General features: G+C 40.4%; 1 protein-coding gene across 2 annotated transcripts in view; it reads left to right on the top strand.

Moving 5' to 3' along the window:
• Positions 1–21785, top strand: part of ttyh2 (tweety family member 2) — a 94962-nt gene extending 73177 nt beyond the window's left edge. The window contains exons 6-15 of one of the 2 annotated variants that reach the window (XM_084740672.1): positions 791–863; positions 7151–7220; positions 7366–7421; positions 11959–12051; positions 12164–12256; positions 12673–12815; positions 15088–15273; positions 15378–15456; positions 18146–18172; positions 20547–21785. In XM_084740672.1, coding sequence (XP_084596798.1) covers positions 791–863; positions 7151–7220; positions 7366–7421; positions 11959–12051; positions 12164–12256; positions 12673–12815; positions 15088–15273; positions 15378–15456; positions 18146–18172; positions 20547–20627 — 901 coding nt within the window. In that variant the 3' untranslated portion in view covers positions 20628–21785. The remainder of the gene's footprint in view (positions 1–790; positions 864–7150; positions 7221–7365; positions 7422–11958; positions 12052–12163; positions 12257–12672; positions 12816–15087; positions 15274–15377; positions 15457–18145; positions 18173–20546) is intronic. The other variant, XM_084740673.1, reaches the window with a different exon arrangement.
• The last annotated feature ends 282 nt before the right edge of the window (positions 21786–22067 follow it).

The following is a 22067-nucleotide window of genomic DNA, read 5'->3' as shown; positions in this document are numbered from 1 at the left end:
GGTGTTAAATAAAACCACTAATTGCTACGTGCTCGGCACCAAGCACCAGGAAGACAAAGTTAGCAAGTAACCCACAAACGTAATGGAACATTTAGCAGCCACAATGACTAAAATATTTTTGTATGTTGGTAAGAATGAATGTAGACACAGACAAAAAAGATTTAATGTAGGTTTAAAGATCCTCTGTGTAAGATTTGTAGGGCGGGACATGACAGATACAATGTTTTCTTATGTTGTCATTCGTGTAAACTTGTAATTTTGTTCCCTTGGAATGAGTTGTTTATATCTACAGAGGCCGCCATGTTGCACAACAGTGTTTCTACAGTAGCACAGAGCAGACAAATCTGATGTTAGCTGTAGATACAGCCTCTCATGTTATTTGGAAGTTTTTTGCATGCTTGGGGAGGGGAGAGTGAGGGGATGAGGTGAGGTGTTTGCAGTCTACGAGGTCACAGCCAGATGCTACTAAATCCCACACACTGGCCCTTTAAATTACAAAATCTATTTACTCTCCCAATTTTTTTGATTATGTGATTAAAGGTTTTCATGCCCCCGTTATAATCAGTGCATATTTTTGGAAAGAACTTGCTGCAAAGTGGGACAAGGACGTAAACTATTATTCATTTTGTTCCAGTTGGACAAACAACAGGCTTTACTTCATTCAGATACATGGCCAGCTTTACCCAGCCATCGCGTCCTGGTTGCTGAGGCTTCAGTTAATCTGCATTTGATTCACTGATTATTGTTCTGAGCCGCACTGTGACCTTGCTGTTGCTCTGTGTCCCTGCAGGATGATGGTGTTTGGAGTGCTGACGCTGGTCCTGAGCTGGACCTCTCTGGGAGCTGACCTGGCCACTGCTGTGGTGAGCTGCTTCGCTTCCTCACCCCTCGCCGGCTGGCTTACCCCCAATATAAACTAATATGAAGTGGTCCGCAATCAATTCTTGTCATGCCTGACAGTGGTGATGTATTGCTTTAACTACACGCACGCTGCACTTGAAAAATGTCTTTCAATGTGTGAGGGTAAGAGAGGAGAGATGATTACAAACTGCCGCACATGTGCTTATGTACAAATATCTGCATGTGCATATGAATCTGCAGCGTCATTACAAAAGGATGGGAAACACTTTGTCATAATAATCACATTACAGCAACCTCAGAGACAAATGCACCTTTTTACCAAAAGGTTAAAGAGGTATTTTGGATTATTTTATGTGGAGTTACATGAGGCACTTATCCATAGTCAGTGTATTACCTATAGAAGATGGAAGTCCAGGTTGGAGAAGCAAAGAGGAGAACCTCAAGGAAGCTAAGCAATGAACTGATGAGCCAAATATCGCTCTCTCCAAGCCAACCAACTCCACAGGTGAAATCAGTAATTTTACACTTCTATGGTTTAATGGTTCCACCCAGAACCCTCTCTGGTTCTATCCTGAAACCTTTACTTCTGTCTAAGTGTGCTAACAAGAATCCATTTAGGGCCTTCTACTGAGAACCTTTTTATATCCAAGGTTTTTATGTAGAACACACTCGAGGGGCTCTACCAAGAACCATTTTATATTCCAAGGTTTTTATCTAGAACAGACTCAGGAGGTTCTTCAGAGAACCCTTTTATATTTCAAGGGTTTTATCTAGAACCCAACCAGGTGGTTCAACCAAGAACTTTTTTATATTCCAAGGGTTTTATCTGGAACACACTCAGTGGTCTACCAAGAACCTTTTGTATATTTTAAGGGTGTTACTTAGAACCCACCCAGGGGTTTCTACTGAGACAACTGTTATATTATGGTACAAAGAACCCTTGACAAGCCCTACCCTTGAAGAACGCTTCCTTCCAAGAACAGTTCTTTAGGTGAAAAGATGAACAACTTACAAAGGATCTGTGATAAACCCTTTATTCAAAGAAGGGTTCTTCTGAAGCAAACAGTTCTGGGTAGAACTTCAGCCCTTCGGGAAGAACCCTCACTTCTAGGAGTGTACAACCCTCCTATTCTTCTTCATAGGATGCAACTGCAATTTGTTGCATTTGTATCAAGACTTCTCATCCAAATCATTGCATGTATTTGTTGCTAATTAAAGGTCTTTCTTGCCTCTCCTGCTTTAATTGAAAATTTTAGTTTAAATTAATCTCAGTAAAAGAGCTAGACAAAGCCCTTAGAGCCTTTGCAGTGACGACTAAAAAGGTTTTAGCACATTCTCACTGCCCGGTCTCAGATTCCTCTGATCTTGGTTTGTCTTTCTGTCACCTCACATGCATTTGATCTCTGCTGTCAAACAGCACACCGCTGAAAATAGACCAACAAAAGAGTGCAATCCCAAATCCACACCTTGTTGGCATCATTATACAAGCCTGAATAACTCGATTCAAAGTCAAGGATTTTGACAACAGCAATCCAATTGCAGCTTTTAAAGCCTATCACGCTGAATAGGTGAATAATTTCAGTGTTTTGCTCTATTATGGTCGCACACAAAAAATGTTTAAATGACCTAGAGGGTACGAATTGGAGTGAAATGCGAAAACAGAGAGATACATTTGAAAGCGTGAGGATCAGATGGATGAGCAGTGGTGTTTGACTCACCTGCCTCAGGCATGTGTGCTATTTTTCTCAGGTTTGTTGCTGGATGTTGTGTTTTGACTCCAGGCTGCATGAGGATTGTTAACATGTGTGAATTTAAGTTGGAGATAATGAGCGTCGGGTAGAAAGCAGCAGGAGGTGCGATCAGTTACAACGCATTAGTCTCTGGTTTCATCTTCTTTTTTCATCTACTGGTTTGATGTCTCCTTCACAAGTCTGCGCTCTCTGTGGTCTACATTTGCTGGATTGATGGTGGATTCCTTGTGTTACCAGTGCTGTGACACACAGGAACAGCACGCCATGTTCAATACGCTGCAGAAAATACAGATGATTTACAGTTCAGTTAGTCTGCTACAATAATCAAAATACCAAAATCAAAAAGGGCTCCTTCTCTGGGGAGCGTGAATATTCATGAATGCTTAGTAAATTGAGAGTTTGGGCTAACTCCTTGATTCCACTGGGCACGTTGCATCTGTGACATGGTTTTGATCTGAGCTTCATGCTCCACCAGCAGGGTTTCAGAAGTGGAGCATTTTGCCCGCCTGCATATGTAACTTGCCCATATTTTGATTTGGTCATTTTCCCTTGATTTTTGTGCCTCTAACATAACCAAGTAGGCTACGTAGTTGAATGGTTTCTTTTTTTAATCTCTTTTTATGCTTGCAAGTCTGCACAGGGTCTTTTATTTTGAAATTCTCTTTGCTGTTTCTATGTCAAACTTCCTACCTATTTGATCTACTGTGCCGCAGCATCCATCAAAAACAGACCTAACATTTATTGTCTGCAGACCAGAGCGGAGAGCTGCTTTTGGGACGTGCTATAGAAAGGCCGCAATGAGGTCTGGTGGCTGCAGCACTCTATTATTTGAAAGCTAAGACCCGGACCTAAGAGGAACCAAGATATTCCAGATCTAAACCCGAAACTGACCCATCTCTCATTTGAAAGTTGAGACCCAGAACCATGCAGAACTGTGAAATGTCAAACCCAAATGTGATATATAGTCACACCCTAAAATAGCTAGCAAAACATTATTAGCTAGCTAATGATTGAGGTAGATTAGCTAGATAGTTAGCTATAATTTTAGCTAACTTAAGATGTGAGCATATGCCGCTTTTACAGGTCCCCCAGTAAAATCTTTAAACCTATTTAAGTACAGGAATCAGTAAAAGAGGGAAGTTGACCAAGGTTGCTACCTTGTCTAGCTTGTTCAACCGTCACTGGAGCACAGAGTAAAAAGGGGTCTTAGGAAGGAAGGTTCAATTGTTAAGATATTTTACTTTTGACCAAATCTAGTTTTTGCCCAGCTTTCTCTTTGCTCTACATCTCCACTTCATTAATAATTCGACTGTACAGAAATCGCTGTCACATTTTGTCCTCTCAGTCACGAAATCGTGGCATTTACACAGTCCTGTTACGTAACCTGTCTGTTACATGGTGTTAGTCTGGCTGAGGCTGACCCTGACTGGACTGTATGGTTGACGTCCACTCTGCCTCTTCTCTGCTTGAGGGCAAACATCAGCACAGGGCTGGTAATTGCTCAGGCAGGGATACAAACGTCTCTGAACCAGGCAATTACATGAACGGTCTTCACTGGGTCCTTCAGACGTTATTTCTACTTTATGTCTGAATTAATGTCTGTGTCCCTGAATGCGCGTCCTCTCAAATATGTGTAAATGTGAGTGGTACAGGCCTGTGAATGTGTTTGTTTGAATATGCGAGGATTTGTTTGCACTTGGGCAAAAAGTAGTGGTAACCTGCTTGCATGAAGGTTATACACACAGTGCATGTCTCTGTGTGTGGGTCTGCAGCTCTGTGGCTCAGTGTGGCTCTGAAAAACTAATTATAATACTCTGTTGAGCTGTCAATATCTTTTTTCCATATTATCATTTAGTCTGTAGATGTAAGGAGGAAACAGAGCCTTAGGCGATGTCTTCAAAATTGTCTTTTTGGTCCAACTAATAGTTTAAAAACCAAAGATATTCTGTACATGAATACATAAATCTAATGTGGGTGTTTTTTCATTATTTTGAAAGATTTTACAGTTCAAGCTCAAATATCTTGTGACTTTTCTATTTTTTCAGTGGTGGTTTAACTCAGACTCCTGATGTGGTGTGTAATATAAACACCACTCATCCATTTTCTTTTCACTCAGTGATTTTTGGGGGCTTTCAGGGGCTGCAGACAGTAGCAAATACTGGACAGGCCATCAGTCCATTGCAGGGCTTAAAATAAATCGACGTTCACGGCTGTGGGCAACTCTCCACACCGACTGGCTTTAATGGTTTTGGACTGTTGAGGGGAACTGGAGCACCTATGGGGAACTTGTGTGTAAGCGGGTAGAACAATCCAGCGGCGGTGGCCACTTAGCCGTCACAAACGTACGGCCGCTGCCACCTGAAAGTGTTTTAAAGCCACTGAAGTGCTTTCTTCGCTCTAACTGAACTGACTGAGGCCTGAACTTGTGATAATGTATTTGCCGCTGCAGCTAAGAGGATTTGTCCCACTTTAAAGGGATAGTTCAGATTATTTAATGTGGGGTTGTATGAGGTACTTATTGATAGTCAGTCACAAAAGGTATTTTAGCCACTTAATAAAGGTCAACCCCAAAAAATCAATATCAATGTAAGAGTATGCTATTTGAAGAATATTTTCACCACTTAACTTTGCTGTCACATAGAAACCCTCTTATATAAGCCAAATATTGCTCTCTTGACAACCAACCAAACTCCATTGACAAAATCAGTCCTTTTACCGTCCAGAACATGGGAGTTGCTGTTCTGCTGCTGCCTCAATGTGGAGAAAGTAATATCTGGCTTATATAACACCAATTTCCTGTCAGAAAAAGGATGTCTGATAGCTAAGTGAAGGAGTTAAAATATTCTAAATATTGCATACACTTGAACTAATTGATTTTTTTTAGGTGACCTTTTTTAAGTGGTTAAAATACATTTTGTTGCTCACCCTGTCCACAGCAGTACATTGCTTAGCTTCTGTGCTGATAACTGGGGGCGTGCCAATCACCATCTACCGTAGGTAATACACTAAACACATTAAATAACCTAAACTTAGTTTTGTTGCTGTTACAGTACATTTGTCTTTGGGAGGATCTTCATGTGTGGCTACAGTTTATGTTGACTGGTGTGAATGTGAGGTGCTTGACTGCCTTCAGATGTTTGTGTGTCTGCCCGGGAATCTTCAAATTGTGTGTGTGTGTGTGCTACAGTTACATTAGTGCCTTAGTTCACAATAATTAATGCATAATGAATGCGCCCCTTTTGCAGAACTCTTAATTACAGACAGCGGGTAATCAGAACTCTGCCTTCTCAGAGAATCATTGTTTTCCCTTCAGGAATTCTAACAAACTTGCTCCTGGATTGCAGTGCTCCTCGGCATCCCTCGTTTCTAACAAACTAGCTCGGGTTCACAGAGGAACTCGGCTTGCTTTATCTCATCTGTGTGCCGGGCTCATTAGCACACCCCCCAGAGGAGGTTAAGCTACACGCAGCGTGTTTGTCCTGAGCCCGGGGGACATTTAACATTCACACTGCACAGTTCAGAGGAGACCACCAGTCCTCACTTGTGTTATTTTGCCAGAGCAGGTTTCTTGTTAGCACTGTGTGGTGGAGTAAAAGTGGCGGTGAGTGACAGACTGGAAAACTGTTCCTGTCTAGACATGTTGAAGAGGATTATAAGAGAAGCCCGTCTTCTCGATTTTCCCTTTTGTGTCAAAAAGTGATAAAGATGACAGTCATCATTATTAGCAAGCTTTGTCAAAAAGACTTCCAGAATATTAAGCAATTGTTAAAGGAGAAATCTGTAATATATTCACTGTAATTAATCATAATATCACCATGATATGTCATCAGAGATCAGTGATTAAGTTGAAATACTCACTTCTAATAACTGTTTTTGTTTGCCTGTTTCAGTTTAATTAGAGTTCAAATCAATGCCAAATGTTCACTGAATGAATAAGTGTCTGTTTATGAATCATAAGAAATCATTAACAATCTCGTAGAAGCTGTAGATGTTTATAACACTTAAATTGAGCAGAATTGTAATGGAGCCAGGCAGCCACTTAAATCTCTGGATTCTGGACTAAGTAAGTCCAGAGAGCGTATTTTCAGAGCAGTGGGATTTTGTTTTCAGGATAACAGGCTGAACTTTACATCGACAGACGATCAGCTTACAGTGTAGCACTTGTTCTCTCCTGTTATTGTGAATTTACAATGTTGCACTCATCCTGCGCTCCTGCGGTGCTCCTGCGGTGCTCCTGCGGTGCTCCTGCGGTGCTCCTGCGGTGCTCCTGCAGTGCTCCTGCAGCCTGCAGAGCTTCTCAGTCTCCTATTTAACACACAGTCTGTGATTCCAACTCGCTGCTTGGACTGCACTACTCATTTTTGCACTTGCAATTACTACATGTTGCTCCTTTAATGGCAGGTATTTAGTATTTGACACTCTAATCCCCGCTCTGAATGTTTCTTTATGAATTTCTGTACTTATTTCAAGAAACATTCATTCATCTTTTGTCTTTGTTTTCCGGTCACTTCTCTCACATGTCTCTCGTTTTATTTCAGGGTACGAGTGACTTCTGTGTGTCTCCTGACAAGTACCTCCTGAGCCAGACAAAGGGGATCATCGGTACTGGTGAGTTTCAATGTAAATCACGTGTATAATGCTGCATTAATGGAGTTGTAATTAGGAGAGCATAAAGCTGTAGCTCTGACACCATTTGCGCTTGGATATGCATTTAATCAACTTGCTCTTCCTGTTTGTGTTTTTCCCCCCACAGATATTGTTCATTACTACCTTTACTGCAACCAGACTCTGTCCAACCCCTTCCAGCAGGTAGGAAACAGGACGCTTTGCTGAGCTCCTGCTGAATGTTGCCTGACGTGACCCAGTAATCGCTGGTGTGGTTATTTGCATAAGACGTCTACATGCGGCGGTTAAAGCTGGGCTTAATTTAGATGAAAATTTTAACATTTTGTAGGTGTCTATAAACAGGGATGTAGATACCACTGAGGACACTGTGGTTCTGGATATCATGGGGATGTTAAACTGTACAATTGAAACCTATTTTAAAGGTTGATTGCAGCAAGTTTAGACCAGTAGTAGCGCCATTTGTGTAAGTACCAGAGTGCACCTATGCATGCATGCACGTGTACACTTAAACTGTGGCTCGTTTCAGGTCATTTAACCACTTTTCCTACAGTGGCAGGTTTGCACACATTATTCAATTATAGCCGAGCACTCAATCACATGTCAAGTTGACTTTCTGAATAGTTTTATCATGTTGAGAATTTTACGTGGCAGTCAGTCCACTGTCTGCTGTGACTGCAAGTCTGCACAGAACAACAGGAAAAAGACGCCTCTCACTGCAAAAACTGTGGTCTCTCTGATCGGGTCAGTACGCTGAAGGGATGATTCAATCTTCAAGGGCTAAAAAAAAACCTTCATGTGAACTGTGAATACTCTGTTTCCTCTCTTGGAGAAGAGAATGTAGCAGTGTGCACTACACATATGGTTTAGACTCAATGTACTTAACTTTGACGTAGTTAAGACTAACAAAAAAGGGATGGGTGTCAGTATCTGAGCCTATACAATACTGTTCTTTGGATAATATACACATATTTCTTGTGCAGAAGCCCTGAGAGGCAAGTGAGACAAGAATTATTCTGGTGATCCACTTTCTAAGTCTGATCTAGATTGCTTTATCTCCTGTGTTTATAACTTAAGACCAAGTGAAAAATGGTTTTGCCAGGATAATCTCTCTGATTTCCTTAATTCTCATTTCATCTGCGGAAGAGTTGGAAAATTTTATCAGGCCCATTTTTCTAAGTTACTTTTGTCATCTGTGAAAACAGATGAAAAAAACTTTTAGATCAGACTTCAGCATTTAACAGAATAAATCAAACTGCTCAATACATCAGTGTAAGATAGACAGATTTTACCTAATTAAAACGCCTCTTGATTTTAAGGAGCGATATGTAGCATGAACATGCAAAAATAAGTACAACAGTCCAAATAGCCAGTTTGAACCATAGATGGTATATTAAACAGGTTAAAATCCTATTTAATATATGATTTATAGTTGAAGTGAGTTGTTTTTTAACTATTATGGTTAACTCATCATGATTATTTTATGATTTATTACAGTAAATATATTACAGATTTCTCCTTTAAATTAGGAAGTGTATGATTAAAAATAAAGAGGCCTCAAAATCTGGCCAATTATTAAAATTCGACACTCGAGGATATAGATATATGTCAGTCAGTATTCAAAGTGCATCAAAGGTCAAGTGCATAAGATTAATGGAGGTTTATGGTTTAAGGTTCGACACCCAGCCTTGTAAAGGGCTCAATTTCTACAGCAGAAGTTTAGTCCCTGCATTGTGAAGAAGGAACATCTTTTAAATCTTTATTTTTTTATTAAATTTACAGAATTAATAGAACATAAATGAACATCTAACTGATGAAAAAACATGACAAATTCAAATACTTCCAAACAATAATAAATCTTGGTTATGGCCCTGCATCTAGTTTTCATATTAACCACATTTAAATGCAGAGCAGGTCCTGAATACAGTGCTTAGTGAATTATGGTGTTGAAAAATGGTTTTATGTAACCTAGACGGTCTAAAACTTTTAACCGAAACGTCTTGACATCTTTTGACCAGTAACTCAATAAATCAGTGCTCGATGGGGAGTTCATTTCTCTGCCTCTCAAGCCTCATCTTTGTTACGATCTTCTTCTCTGCTCAGCCCTGTCTGCATGATTTACATCCCAACTTCATCTCACAGCTCTGGTCGAACGTTACAGCCCTGTCTCCAAGGCCGTCTCCATTGTTTTTCTCTCTTTCTCTTTCTTTCTCTCTCTCCTGTGTTTCTTCAGTCTTGGCGCACGTCCAGCAAACAAGCCAAAACCGGCCAAAATGCCACAAAGCCGCCAAGATAAAGGTGGTAAAATCGCAGATCTTCCGAGCTTCTGTGACGTTACTCCTCGGAGAGCAGGGATTGTGGGTCACATCACTGACTTCACCGCTGACATCAGTCAGCGGTGAAGTCAATTTCTGCAAGCTCTGGCCCAGCAGAGCTCAGATCTTATTATCTGGCTCTCGTAGACATGCCCCGAGGATAACAAGAGCGCAGCATCAGAGGGCAGACAAGCATCACCCCGCCTGGTAAACAAAGTCAGCGTTCTTTTTTTTCTTTGTCACACTGATACCCAACAGGTGCAAAGTTCACAGGCGAGTTGGCAGATACAGGAACTCACACTGATTGGCAAACATCCAAGCTCTCCGTCTCTTTCTGTTCGTCCCTCTGATGTATTCTCAGCCTGAACCAGCGGTGCCCCGTAGTTCGACCCCCCTTCTGCCCTCGTGTTTCATCGCTCTGGGCTTCGCTCCTGCGTCAACTCCCTCTTCTTTCCGTGGCGCTTTTTCTATTCTTATCATCGTTATCTCTTCTCCTTCTCTTACTGTCCTCCTCCATCCACTTTCCATGTCCTACTTTATTTGGCTCAGAACGAGCTCACCCAAGCTAAAATAAAGAGACAAATCTGATCAGGCCATTGGATTGTGCAGCAAAGAGCAGTTTGACCGTGGACAGTCATGCAGATCCAGAAAAAGAAAATGTCAGATCAAAGGAAAGCAATTACATTTATGGATGTCTGAGGTAATTGACCATATCCTGTTTCAATTTAACATTGTGCCACAGGCCAGCGAGTGATCCAGGCTACTTCTGCTGGGTTGGGTGACTGTAAAGATATAATTTCACTTTGGAGATGTGGCAGATAAATTCATTTACCGTTCTGGTTGAATGTGAATTAAAATAGAGACATGGGGCAGAAGGTGCTGTCTGACAGGTAGGATGTGATTATCCACTCACATCATACTGAATGTGGAGGCTTATTTTGCCCCCTGTTGGTGAGAACGTAGACCTACACCACCACAGTCACAGACTCAAGCTACATGTAGTGTGGTAACGGGATATTTTATATCAGTTCACTACTTTACAAAGATGGAACATGGAAATATAATATAATAAAATCTGACTTTGACCTGTGTGTTACAGCAGAGATGTGCACCAATACTTCAAAAAGTGTCCTGTTACAAATTACAAATACTTGCCCATGAAGTGTATAAAAATAAAATACTGTTATGAGAAAATGTATTTGATTAAAATAAACGTATTTTAAAATGCAAGAATACATTCTGATGTAACCACATTCTTGATATTTAGTAGCCTCAATATACCAAAATCACAAAGTATCTAAAATTATTTTGTTACATATTATGTTTAATTTTTTCTGCTCAGTAAAATACAAATGACAAAATAATCAAAAATAATAAAATATTATTATTTTAAATACATTCCCAGTCCATAAAACAGAGGTAAAAACTCTGGCTAGTAAATAAGCTTTAACTTATGCTTAGTTAGTCTACCAACTTTTCTTCATTGAGACATCAGTTGTGCTCCAGTGTTGTAGTAATTTAATTAGTTTTACCATCAAAGGCAGTAGCTAAACCTAAACACAATGAAGAAAAGAAAGTAACACCAGATGAACTAGCACTGCTAAAAATTAACTAACTATGAAGCATGAAGCTAGTTACCAACCTGTAATTGAAAAATCAACTCTGATACTCCAGCATCTTAATAACTGAGTTGTTACCACATAATAAGGCAGTAACTACATATAAACACAATGGAGACAAAAGTAAAACCTGATAAGCCAGTACTGGAAAAGCTAACTAGCATAGCTTAGATACTCTTTAGATTGTCAGTATGCGCTGAAATTTATTTTGCGTCCTTTGGCTGCTCCGTTCATGAGATTATGCACAGATTAAACATACAGTGCACATATGACACTGCAGTCAGTCATCATGGACAGACAGAGACAGATTTAATAAGACTTAAACAGAGCTATCCTAAGACATGGTTTGCAGCTGAGCAGTGCACCTGAAGGCCATTTTTGTCCATGTCCAATTTTCTTTGATTTGTAGATTTTCTCATTAGCGTTAGGCTAACTCTGGCCCACTTGTTGTTCCCGCTGTTAATTAATCTGGATTGTCCCTTTTAAATTAACTAACAAATGTAATTACAGAAACATAAGATCCATAATGTAGGCTATTATGCTTCCACGCATGTGTTTTCAGTTTGCGGAACGACAAGAAGTCTGCATATTCTTCTAGAAAATGCACACAACATTATGTCTTTTGACAATAGCGCCATTAAACAGCCTTGAGAAGCTTTACTTTCTGTGCTGTCTGCTGGCTCTGTTCATTATGATGCCTCCCTCAAGACTTCCATTAGGATCAGTGTTTACTCCTCATTTGCATGCTCTTTACTCTGCGTGAGTTCAAACGCACTTTGTTGTTTGCAGCCTCTAACCATCTTCCAGAGGTCCCTGACCACCATGCAGATCCAGATCCAGGGTCTGCTGCAGTTTGCTGTGCCACTGTTCCCTACAGCTGAGGTAACACACACACCAAAATGTGACTTTTAACGTGCACTATAACAGAGTCAAGCAGCTTTTTCCCGTATAAATGAGTATTTTTCAGTGATACTGTACGTTGACCTCTCCACAGAGAGACCTGCTGGGTATCCAGCATTTGCTCAACTCCTCGGAGGCCAGTCTGCACCAGCTGACCGCCCTGCTGGACTGCAGGGGGCTCAACAAGGTTCGTTCACTGCATCCTAATTGGCATCACAGCAGCACAACTAGGTCAACAGGAGAGTAAGTGGCCACGCAGGATTTCATCAAACTGAAAGTAGAACTGGGAGGAGAGCAGAGCAAGACACAGAACAGAGAGAAACAGAAATTAAATGAGAGTGTAGAGTTTTCCTGGGCTGTGTAAGTCGTACAGTGTGGCTCACGACCGCAGTGCAGCCGTACATGAATAATGTTGAACATCTCACTAAATGTGCGTGAGATGAGTGAAGTATATGTCTTCCTGGAGACGCCACACTCCAGCGCTTTAAGTGCTTTTTCACCTTCGCTTCATTTTGTCTGCCGTGAAACATGACAGCAAGAGTCTGACTGTTTGCGCGTCTGCGTTTTTTGTTTGTGTTTTTACGATGTGTTTGACCTCTTTAGGACTACCTGGATGCCATGGTGGGGGTGTGCTATGACGGGGTGGAGGGTGTGCTCTACCTCTGCCTGTTCTCCACCCTGGCAGCCTGTGCCTTCACTGTCATGCTGTGTGCCATTCCCAGGGCATGGAGACAAATTGCCTGCAGGTCAGTTCGTTCTCTGCCTGCCTGAGCGCCCTCATTTCCTCATCCTGCAGCCATCTCTATGCAGCTTCACGTATTCACTGTATGAGCTGACCAGTGCGTGTGTGTGTGAATATTTTTTACAGTTGCACAAGTGACCAGATGTTTAACTACTAATACAAATTCACGTTTGTGAATGTAAGCTGTTTAAAGGAATAATTCAAAAGATTTGAAGTGGGATTTTATTTTAGCCATCTTAAACAAGGGCCACCTAAAAACAATCACTCTTCAAACCAACCAAACTCCATTGGACAAATCAGTAATTTTTCTCGTAGAACACGGGACTTTCTGGTCTAATGCTGCCTTGATCGGTTACTTTATTTGTGTTATTGTGTGACTTCAGAGTTTTAAAAGGGTAGTTCTGATCCACCAAAGTCACACAAAAACACAAACAAACCCACAGATTGAGGCAGCGGTAGACCAACAACTGTCGTGTTCTGTGAGGTAAAATGACTGATTTCACCCATGGAGTTTGGTTGGTTTAGAGAGAGCAATATTTGGCTTAAATAATGTTTGTTTCCCATCAGAAAAGGCTGTCTGGCGCCAACATGAAGTGGTGATAGGTGGACCTTTTTTAAGTGGCTAAAATATGTTTTGTTGATCTGTAGTTAATACGCTGTCAATCATTACGTACTTCACTTAACCACACATCAAATAATCAAACTGTTTATCTATTTAAAATACAGCCAGGCTGGTTTTGCACATTTTAATACATTCAAATATACAGTCATTTATTTTACCAATGCATACTGTAGTTTTAGATTAATTTGTTGTCCTCCAGGGTGGCGTTGTTTTTGACCTATTTCATCAAACAATGAAAAATAGCCTGCAGAGAATGGAAACTGGCTTGAGAAATGTAATCCATCACAATGAACAATTTATCACCTTTATGTCTTTGTCAGTTACGTTATCATTATGTTCTGTATGCAGGTATAAGCAGGGGCTCTTTTGAAGTCGCTTTATGTAAAGATATCCTTGAGATGTAAACTCCAAAGAAGGATTTTATTAATGCAAGAAACAACAATATTCACATAATCTGTCCCCCATGTACATGTGTATTTTCTGGGTTTGACTTCCTGACAGTGGAGTCAATGAATGCTTATCAACGGCTGACTTTTGAATCTCAGAGATTTGAGCTTCTTAGAGAGCACACCTGAAGAAGAATGCCTGCTCACAGTTGTATTACCATACAGCGATAACACAAACTTGTCATAACAGAAGCGGTGAGATGTTGACTATGATGGATTACATTTGGCAAGAAAATTTTAAGTCTCTGTTAAGCCGCACTAAAGAAATATTGCTTTTTGGAAAGTAGGGAACGAAGTCAAAACCTTTTCTGCGTGCTTTTGGAAATGGTCAGCAGCAATATTACCTGCTAGTCCTGGACTAAAATGTTCAATTCCATCCCAGTTCCAACAGAAATGGTGGATAACTCTATGTCCAACCAGGTTGCCACTCTTTCACAAAGTAATACCTCATATTTTTAAACATTTTTCTGACAAAATGCCTCATTTGTTGCCAGTGTTTTGGTTATCTCTCTTTGCAAATTCAGAATCATTTGGCTGTCCCTGTGGTCTCTCAGTGCAGGGTCATAAACGTGTCTGTAGAGACAAACGAAAAGTTCACTGTGCACTATGGGTGCTCAGTTTCAAAAATTCAGAGATGCAAAACCACGCGTTGTAACAAGTTCCTTCTTCGATGCAGTGATGTCATTTTTTCACCCATTGGTCAGCGTTCAGCATAAACAAGATAATAAACCATCATGCTCTAAATTTTGGATGTTCAGGGGACATAAAGAGTAAGTATGATTGGATTCAGTGAGTTTTAGGTAACTGTTGCAATTAAAAGTTTGCAGTGTACCCATTGATGTACAGAAAACTCACTGGATTACTTTAATACTTAAGAAAACCTAAAAATGTAGTAATTCTAAGGCAAGTTCTGAAGTAAGCAGATTCATGGATGTTTATTTGTTTTGGACATAAGATATCATCTTGTGTAATAATGTCACACTAACCCTAAACCTCTCCATGAGCTGTATGTTACTCCCATGGCGGCTGCCATGTTGATAAGCAGCCAAATCAGTGAGCCAAAATAAAAGATATAACTATCAGTGTGCACGAGCCCCTTTCACCTCACACCTCAGGTCTCTTCTACCTTTAACTCTAACCTCACAGTTTTAAAACATCTGCACTAATAAGCCAGGCGTTTTTCTCTTCCTCTGCGGATGTGTCTCCAGGGAACGAGATTACGACGACATCGATGAGGAGGATCCGTTCAACCCTCGGGCGAGGAGAATAGGCTCTCAGAACCCCAACCTCACCAACATGCACAGCTTCTGCAGCTACAGCAGCAGCATGGGCAGCCAGACCAGCCTCCACCCGCCCGCCCCGGCTGTCTCCAACGCCCCCATGTCTGAGTACATGTGAGTGGACGGGAAAAAAAAAAAAAAATGAGCAAAGTGTGATCGCTAGATTTATTTTTGTAACCCCTGCTGCGTCTGAGTCCAGTCTCCTCATTCTTTCTCAGGAACCACACAGCTCTGTTCGGGGGAAATCCACGGTACGAGAACGTGCCTCTGATAGGACGAGGCTCTCCACCCCCGTCGGTGCGTTGGGTCCCAGAGGCCAAGTCCTTCCTATGATGTCACTTCCCACTGAGCTAGCAGACAGATGTAGCCTTTAACACAGGAAATTGTTTTATTATAAATAACTGCTGCTTATCTTACTCATATTTTCACTCTGTGACTCACTTCCTTCCTTAAATTTCACCTTTACACTGCAAAAATGTTAAACCATATCTACTACATGATAACCTTTATTTGATTTAAAGGGATAAGTTGGATTTCTTTGAAGTGAGACTGTATAACTTTTCCATAGTCAGTGTATTACCTGTAGTAGATGGTAGTCAACATGCCCCTATTTTGAAGAAGCAGCAGGAGTACTGGTGAAGGAAGCTAAGCATTGAACTGCTATGGACAGAATCAGCAACAAAACATATTTTAGCCACTTTAAACAAGGGCCACCTAAAAAAAGAAGTATCACTTTAAGTGTACGCTATATTTAGAATATTTTCATGGCTTTAGCTCAATGTCGGACTGTCTTTTTCTGATGGGAAACCACTGTTATATCAGCTAAATATCACTCTCTCCAAACCAACCAAACTCCATTGGACAAATTGGTCATTTTATCTTGTGTACATGTGAGTTTCTGGTATAATGCTGCCTCGATCAGTCAGTTTGTTTGCGTTATTGTGTGACTTTGGTGTTTTAAAAGGTTAGTTCTGCTTCTACAAAGTCACACAATAATACAACCAAACTAACCAGTTGTTGCAGCGGTGGACCAGCAACTTGCATGTTCTGTGAAGTAAAAATACTGATTTTGCAAATGGAGTTTGGTTGAGTGAGAGAGAGCAATGTTTCAGTCAGAAAAAGCTGTCTGACACCAGAGTAAATTGCTGAAAATATTCTAAATGTAGAGTATACTTAAACTAAAATACATTTTGCTGCTGACCCTGTCCATAGCTTCTCCTGCTTCCCCAAATTTAGGATGTCGACTACCATCTGCTGTAGGTAATACACTGGCTACTGATATGAACCTCGTACAACTCCTCTTAAAATCATCCAAACTATCCCTTTAATCAACTTTTATAAGGATTTCTTAAAGGTATTTACTGAGACAGTCTTTCGGTGTACACTGTGCCTTCTGCACTCCATAAGTTACAGGAGGCAGACTTACTGTACCAAAGCAAAGAGAGGAGAAGTAATGTAGTTAATATTTAATCCTGAACTGAAACATCATTTAGCTTCCCTCAGGCCAAATTCCCAGGAGGCAGTGACACAGGTCTTAACCCATAAACTTGATCACTGTTGACACTTAAGGTTTTCTTCCTCATTTAATAAATTCGCCCTCCCCGCTGGGCCACTTGTCTCCCGTTGCTGTACATCCCAGTGATAAATATAGAAACATTTTGGATTAAATTTTCATTGGGCATGGCCTTTTAATAACATGCTGTGCAAGTTTGTGATGAAACACAGCAGTCAAGGTATCTAATCTGCTTCAGATCAGTCTTTTATGACCTCCTTTTAAAGGATAATTTGGAGAAACAATGTTGTGATTGTCAGTTCAGGAAATACAAACCAAATATATATTTTATTTTTGATGAATTGCATATCGTTGTTATGCACAGAGATTTAAAGGGATGGTTTGGATGATTTGAAGTGTAGTTGTATGAGGTAGTAAGGGTGTTACTAACAAGTAAATGGTGGTCGTCACACCCATAGTTTGGAAAAGCAGAGAGGGGCGACAGCACAGAAACTAAGCAACGTACTTCTGTGGACAGGGTCAGCAGCAAAACATATCTTTGCCACCTAAAAAAATTAATATCAGTTTAAGTATGCTATATTTAGACTGTTTTCACTACTTTACTTTGGTGTCAGACAGCTTTTTCTGATGGGAAACAAACATTTTATAAGCCAACTATTGCTCTGTCCAAACCAGCCAAACTCCATGGGTGAAATCAGTCATTTTACTTTGCAGAGCACAGAAGCTGCTGGTCCTCTGCTGCATTGATCAGTTACTTTTTTGGAGTTACTGAGTGACTTTGGTGTTTTAAAAGGTTGTTTGGATTCACAGTAACACAAACAGACTAACTGATCGAGGCAGTGGTAGACCAGCAACTCCCATGTTCTGCAAGGTAAAATTACTGATTTTGCCAGTGGAGTCTGGTTGAGCAAGACAGAGCAAGATTTGCCTCATAAAACGACAGTTTCCCAGCAGACAAGGCTGGCTGACGGCAAGGTAAAGTGGTGAAAATGTACTGAATGTAGCATAAACTTAAAAATGCATTGCTTCGTTTACATGCTGGTACTCCTCTCTGCTTTTCCAAACTGCAGCGGTCTACAGTAAAACTACACTGACTATCCACAAGTACCTCATACAAAAATTATGACAAATATATTTTTTACTTTTCATGTATTTTCGTACACTTTGTAGATGAAGAAGACAAAGTTCTTTTGCTTATGTCAGTCATCATTCTCATTAACCTTCAGCCTTTAGTTCCAGCTCGAGTTAACGACAAAATGTGATGTACTTTGCCTTATGACTTCTTTCCTAATTAATATCAGCAAGCAATGTATAATTAAATTCTCCCTCATGACTTCAACTGTACAGCACCATGCAGCAGTCTGCAGCTAACAGCTTCTTTTATATATTTTTTGTTTGTTCGTTCGTCATGTGTGTTTGTTTGTATCTTTCATTTCTATATTTCCTCTTTTTTTTTTTAATCAACTTTTGGAGATATACTCTCAGCAGTATAGAAACCGAGTAAGTCTTTTCAACTCTTCCTCAGGATTAACTCCCTCACTTTTCCTCTGTTGCATCTTTTACCTCTCCTCCTTCACCTCACGTCACGTTGTTTGGTTCCTGTGCAGTTTGTTTTTTTTCCTGTTTGGCATGGCTTTTAACTCACAACCTGTTGTCCTCATTCCAGAAAGTCTGTTTGGGTTAGTGAGGGTTTGTCTGCCCCTGGTGGTCACAGGGTGGTACCATAGTTGTAATGTCCCTGGGTTTCCTCACAGTTAGCCTCCCTGTGCATGCAGTTCTGCTCCAGCCATTCAATTCTATAGCTCGTACTGCACCGGGGGTTGTGTAGTGCTATAGAATTTATTTTACCCAGGTTTACTCCCAGGCTACTCTTCATGTTCAAGTGACTGAGATGTTTAATGAGTAATGAAATGATTTGTTTGAATAAATTATGCCCTGAGCCAGTTTTTAGGTCGGAGTTAAAGTAATACTCCCCAGAAAATGTCATTTTTTTGGTATAAAAGTCACCTGCCGGCTTGAAGGTGGCTCTTACAAGTCTGCAGGTTGCTTCTCTGTGGGAAACGGCAATTATACTCAGTTTAGATTCACAGCAGGCTCCCGTCGTGATTCCGAGTCATCTGAAAATGCATCAAAACGTCGCCAGAAACTTCTCAAACTGCTTCTGCCACATCATCCACCTCCCTGAGGTTGATACTGAAACAGCAGTAAAAGGTACCCAGAAACAGGAATTCAGTCGGAAAGGCTCAAAAGTTAAGAAGCACAGCCAGGAAAATAGACAGAAAATGTATGTATCAGTATGAGGTAAATGTTAATTGCACAGTGTAATGGCTATAGAATAATGACGCCATTTGCGTTTAGATTGGTTCCCTATGAGTCTCACTTTCACTATGCAAATCTGTCCTCCACCAGACGTGATTTTTTCGGGGAAATGATGTCTCCATTATAGATTAAATTAATGAGCAAATTCACAAACGCTTTTTCTGCTAATGTTTTCTGGTAAGGTCACTCCCCCCTCCACAGCTCCTGTTGGTGCGAAGCAATAAAGTTAGTCATCCTATGTTATTACTGTGTAATGCACATCGTTACAACCACTTATGTCTGTTCCAAAATTCAATATAAGATTGTGACAATTTCAATTTAACTCCTCAGTGAACATGCTTCTTTTTTTTCTCTTATTTCCAAAGTGGTGTTAATTTGGTGATAATTTCTTCACAGAGCTGGGCTCTGACTCTGAGGAAATGGTGTCGTGTCTGTGTTCCCCCATCAGATAGTGTTTCCTGTAGCAGTGCCATCCACAGTGAAGGGTGGGTAATGGTTAGGCATAACAGAGTAGTGTAAGTGAGAACACGAGAAATGAACGGAGAAACAGATTTCAGCCAAACACCTGATGTCTTTGCCACAGTGGCACAATAATTGGAAATGCCAGGAGGCTCGAAGGTTGATACCACGCTCAAATCTGCTATTTGAATGTGAAGCTGGAGTTATGAAACACCTTTAAAGCTCACTTATTAAAACTTGTTATGTGCAAATACTACATTAAAGTACTAATTAGAGGTACTTGTACTTTACTTAAATTGATGGTTTGGATTATTTGAAGTGGGGCTACAGTACATGGCACTTGTCACGCTGCAGGAATACCAATGTAGGAAGCTAAGCAATGTACTGCTGTGGACGGAGTCAGAACGAAATGTATTTTAGCCACCTAAAAAACAATATCAGATTCAGTGTAGGCTATATTTAGAATATTTACCTTGCTGTCAGACAGCCTTTGCAAGAGGAAATGGTGGTTATATAAGACAAATATCGTTCTCTCCAAACCAACCAGACTTCATTGGCAAAATCAGTGATTTTACTTCACAGAACACAGGGGTTGTCGCTTTACTGCTTCCTCGATTGGTTAGTTAGTTAGTGTTATTGTGTGACTTCAGTGAATCCAGACTAGTCACCAAAGTCACACAATAAGATAAACAAACTAATTGATCAAGGCCGCAGTAGCCAGGAGCTCCCATGTTCTACGAGGTAAAATTACTGATTTTGTCAATGGAGTCTGGTTGGTTCAGAGAGAGTGATATTTAGCTTATGTAACAGCAGTTACCCGTCGGAAAAGGCAGTCTGACGGCAAGGTAAAGCATTTCAAATATGCTAAATACACCGTACAGTCATGTGAATACTGTGAATCCAGGCTGACTACAGCTGCCATCTTCTGCTGAGCTTCAATCTTTAAAGAGCCACCTTTCAATCCCACACGAGGACTATTCCTTTAAACCCCCCATGACATTTTCTGTCTTCTAATCTGATGATTAGGCCCCAGTCACAGAATCAGCTCGTAATGTTCTCTCTGTGTGTGTCTGTGTGTTTACCTTTTCCTCCACAGTACTCCCCCACTATGAGGGCCACCTATCTGTCCATGACCGAGGAACAGAGAAGACAGTTTGGGAACGACTTCCAAGCATAGACTTCTTTATCTGTCCGAGGAGGGAAACAGCATCACGGACAAAGAGTGTGCTGTTATTCCAAGCATCACAGAGGATGGTGTGTAACGTCTCGTTAGTCCAGGACTCCAGCCTGTGCAGTCTCAGGACAGTGGAACCATGTTGTATGCTCATAAATCACACTTTTTTGTCATTTGTGGGGGAACTTGCTAAATATTTCTGACACGTGTTATCAAACTTAACCTGCTCTTAATACGGTGTGTTAAAAAAAAAAGTGTGATGGCAAAGACTTGACTGTTTTTATGAAGAAGAAATTAATAACTTTGACGAAACAGCTGATTTTGAGGGTTCATTTCTGCAAAGTGTTCACAATAACGCAAGACAAAAAAAAAAACAGTTTAGCAACTTAAAATGATTGATCTCTCCTGTCCAAAACTTACGTTCAGATCTCCAAAGAGAAAAACGTGCACACGACAGCTGATGTAAACGTGGCATATTATTTTGTATGTATTGTGCTTCGTGCTTGATATTTTATGAAGCACAAACCCGGCACTGGCATCACACGGCAGGAAGTATTGTTGGGTTATAATTTATTTGCATTCACACACAGACACGCCTGCAAGTGAAGCTTTATGTTTCTGAACCTCCCGGAGACGAGACTACCTTGAGACCACGGCTTCTGTATATAAGTTGTATGATAATAACAGACTGTTGTCTCATTCTGATGTGGATTATTTTGTTTAAACGATGTGCCATTTTTATATATTTTTTCTAGTTTTGTGTGGCCATGTCACATAGGAACACAGTTTTTTTTGTATTCTCTAAAGGGCCATTAATTCATGTTCTCTGCCTATCTAATCCAGCTAATACATTTAAAAAAATGTAGTTTCTGTCATAACTTGGGAAGCTGTGCTGCTCTAACAACGATTAATGAGAATATTCAGGTAATAATTTTCATCAGTTGAAACCATCCAAACAGAACACGACATGTTTGCATCGACTAACAGTGATTTTTCTGTAGGGATTTAATACATACTGTTTTGTTTATTAATGATTATTTTCTCGTGTCATTTCTTTCAGCATGTTACATTGTACAGGCACAGAGAGTGGTGCTTAATTTTGTGTGTGACCTTAAACTTCAGGGTCTAATTGTGAGTTGAATAAATCAGTTTTGAGTACAACATGATGTGTCATCACTTCATTGTTGTGAGCAAATTAATTTGTTTGACTATGGGGTAAAAAGTTCGACAAACCCATCAACATCAGAAAAGTGTGCACATTAAATGATAAAATCCGAAAGAGAGAGAACAGATGAACAAGTATTTTTTTTAGGCATCTGTAACCATGACAACAGCTGCACTAGTGGTATTTTACCTGGAATCAAAGGTGGAAACGTTAAATACAGTATCTTTGGATGCTTCTTTTTCTCTGCACAACTTTACTGATGTGTGTGTCAAAAATAC

This window comes from Lutjanus erythropterus, chromosome 17 (genome assembly GCF_056507025.1).
Source record: "Lutjanus erythropterus isolate fLutEry1 chromosome 17, fLutEry1.hap2, whole genome shotgun sequence".
NCBI classification, from domain to species: domain Eukaryota; kingdom Metazoa; phylum Chordata; class Actinopteri; order Lutjaniformes; family Lutjanidae; genus Lutjanus; species Lutjanus erythropterus.
This window is presented reverse-complemented; position numbering and strand designations above follow the sequence as displayed.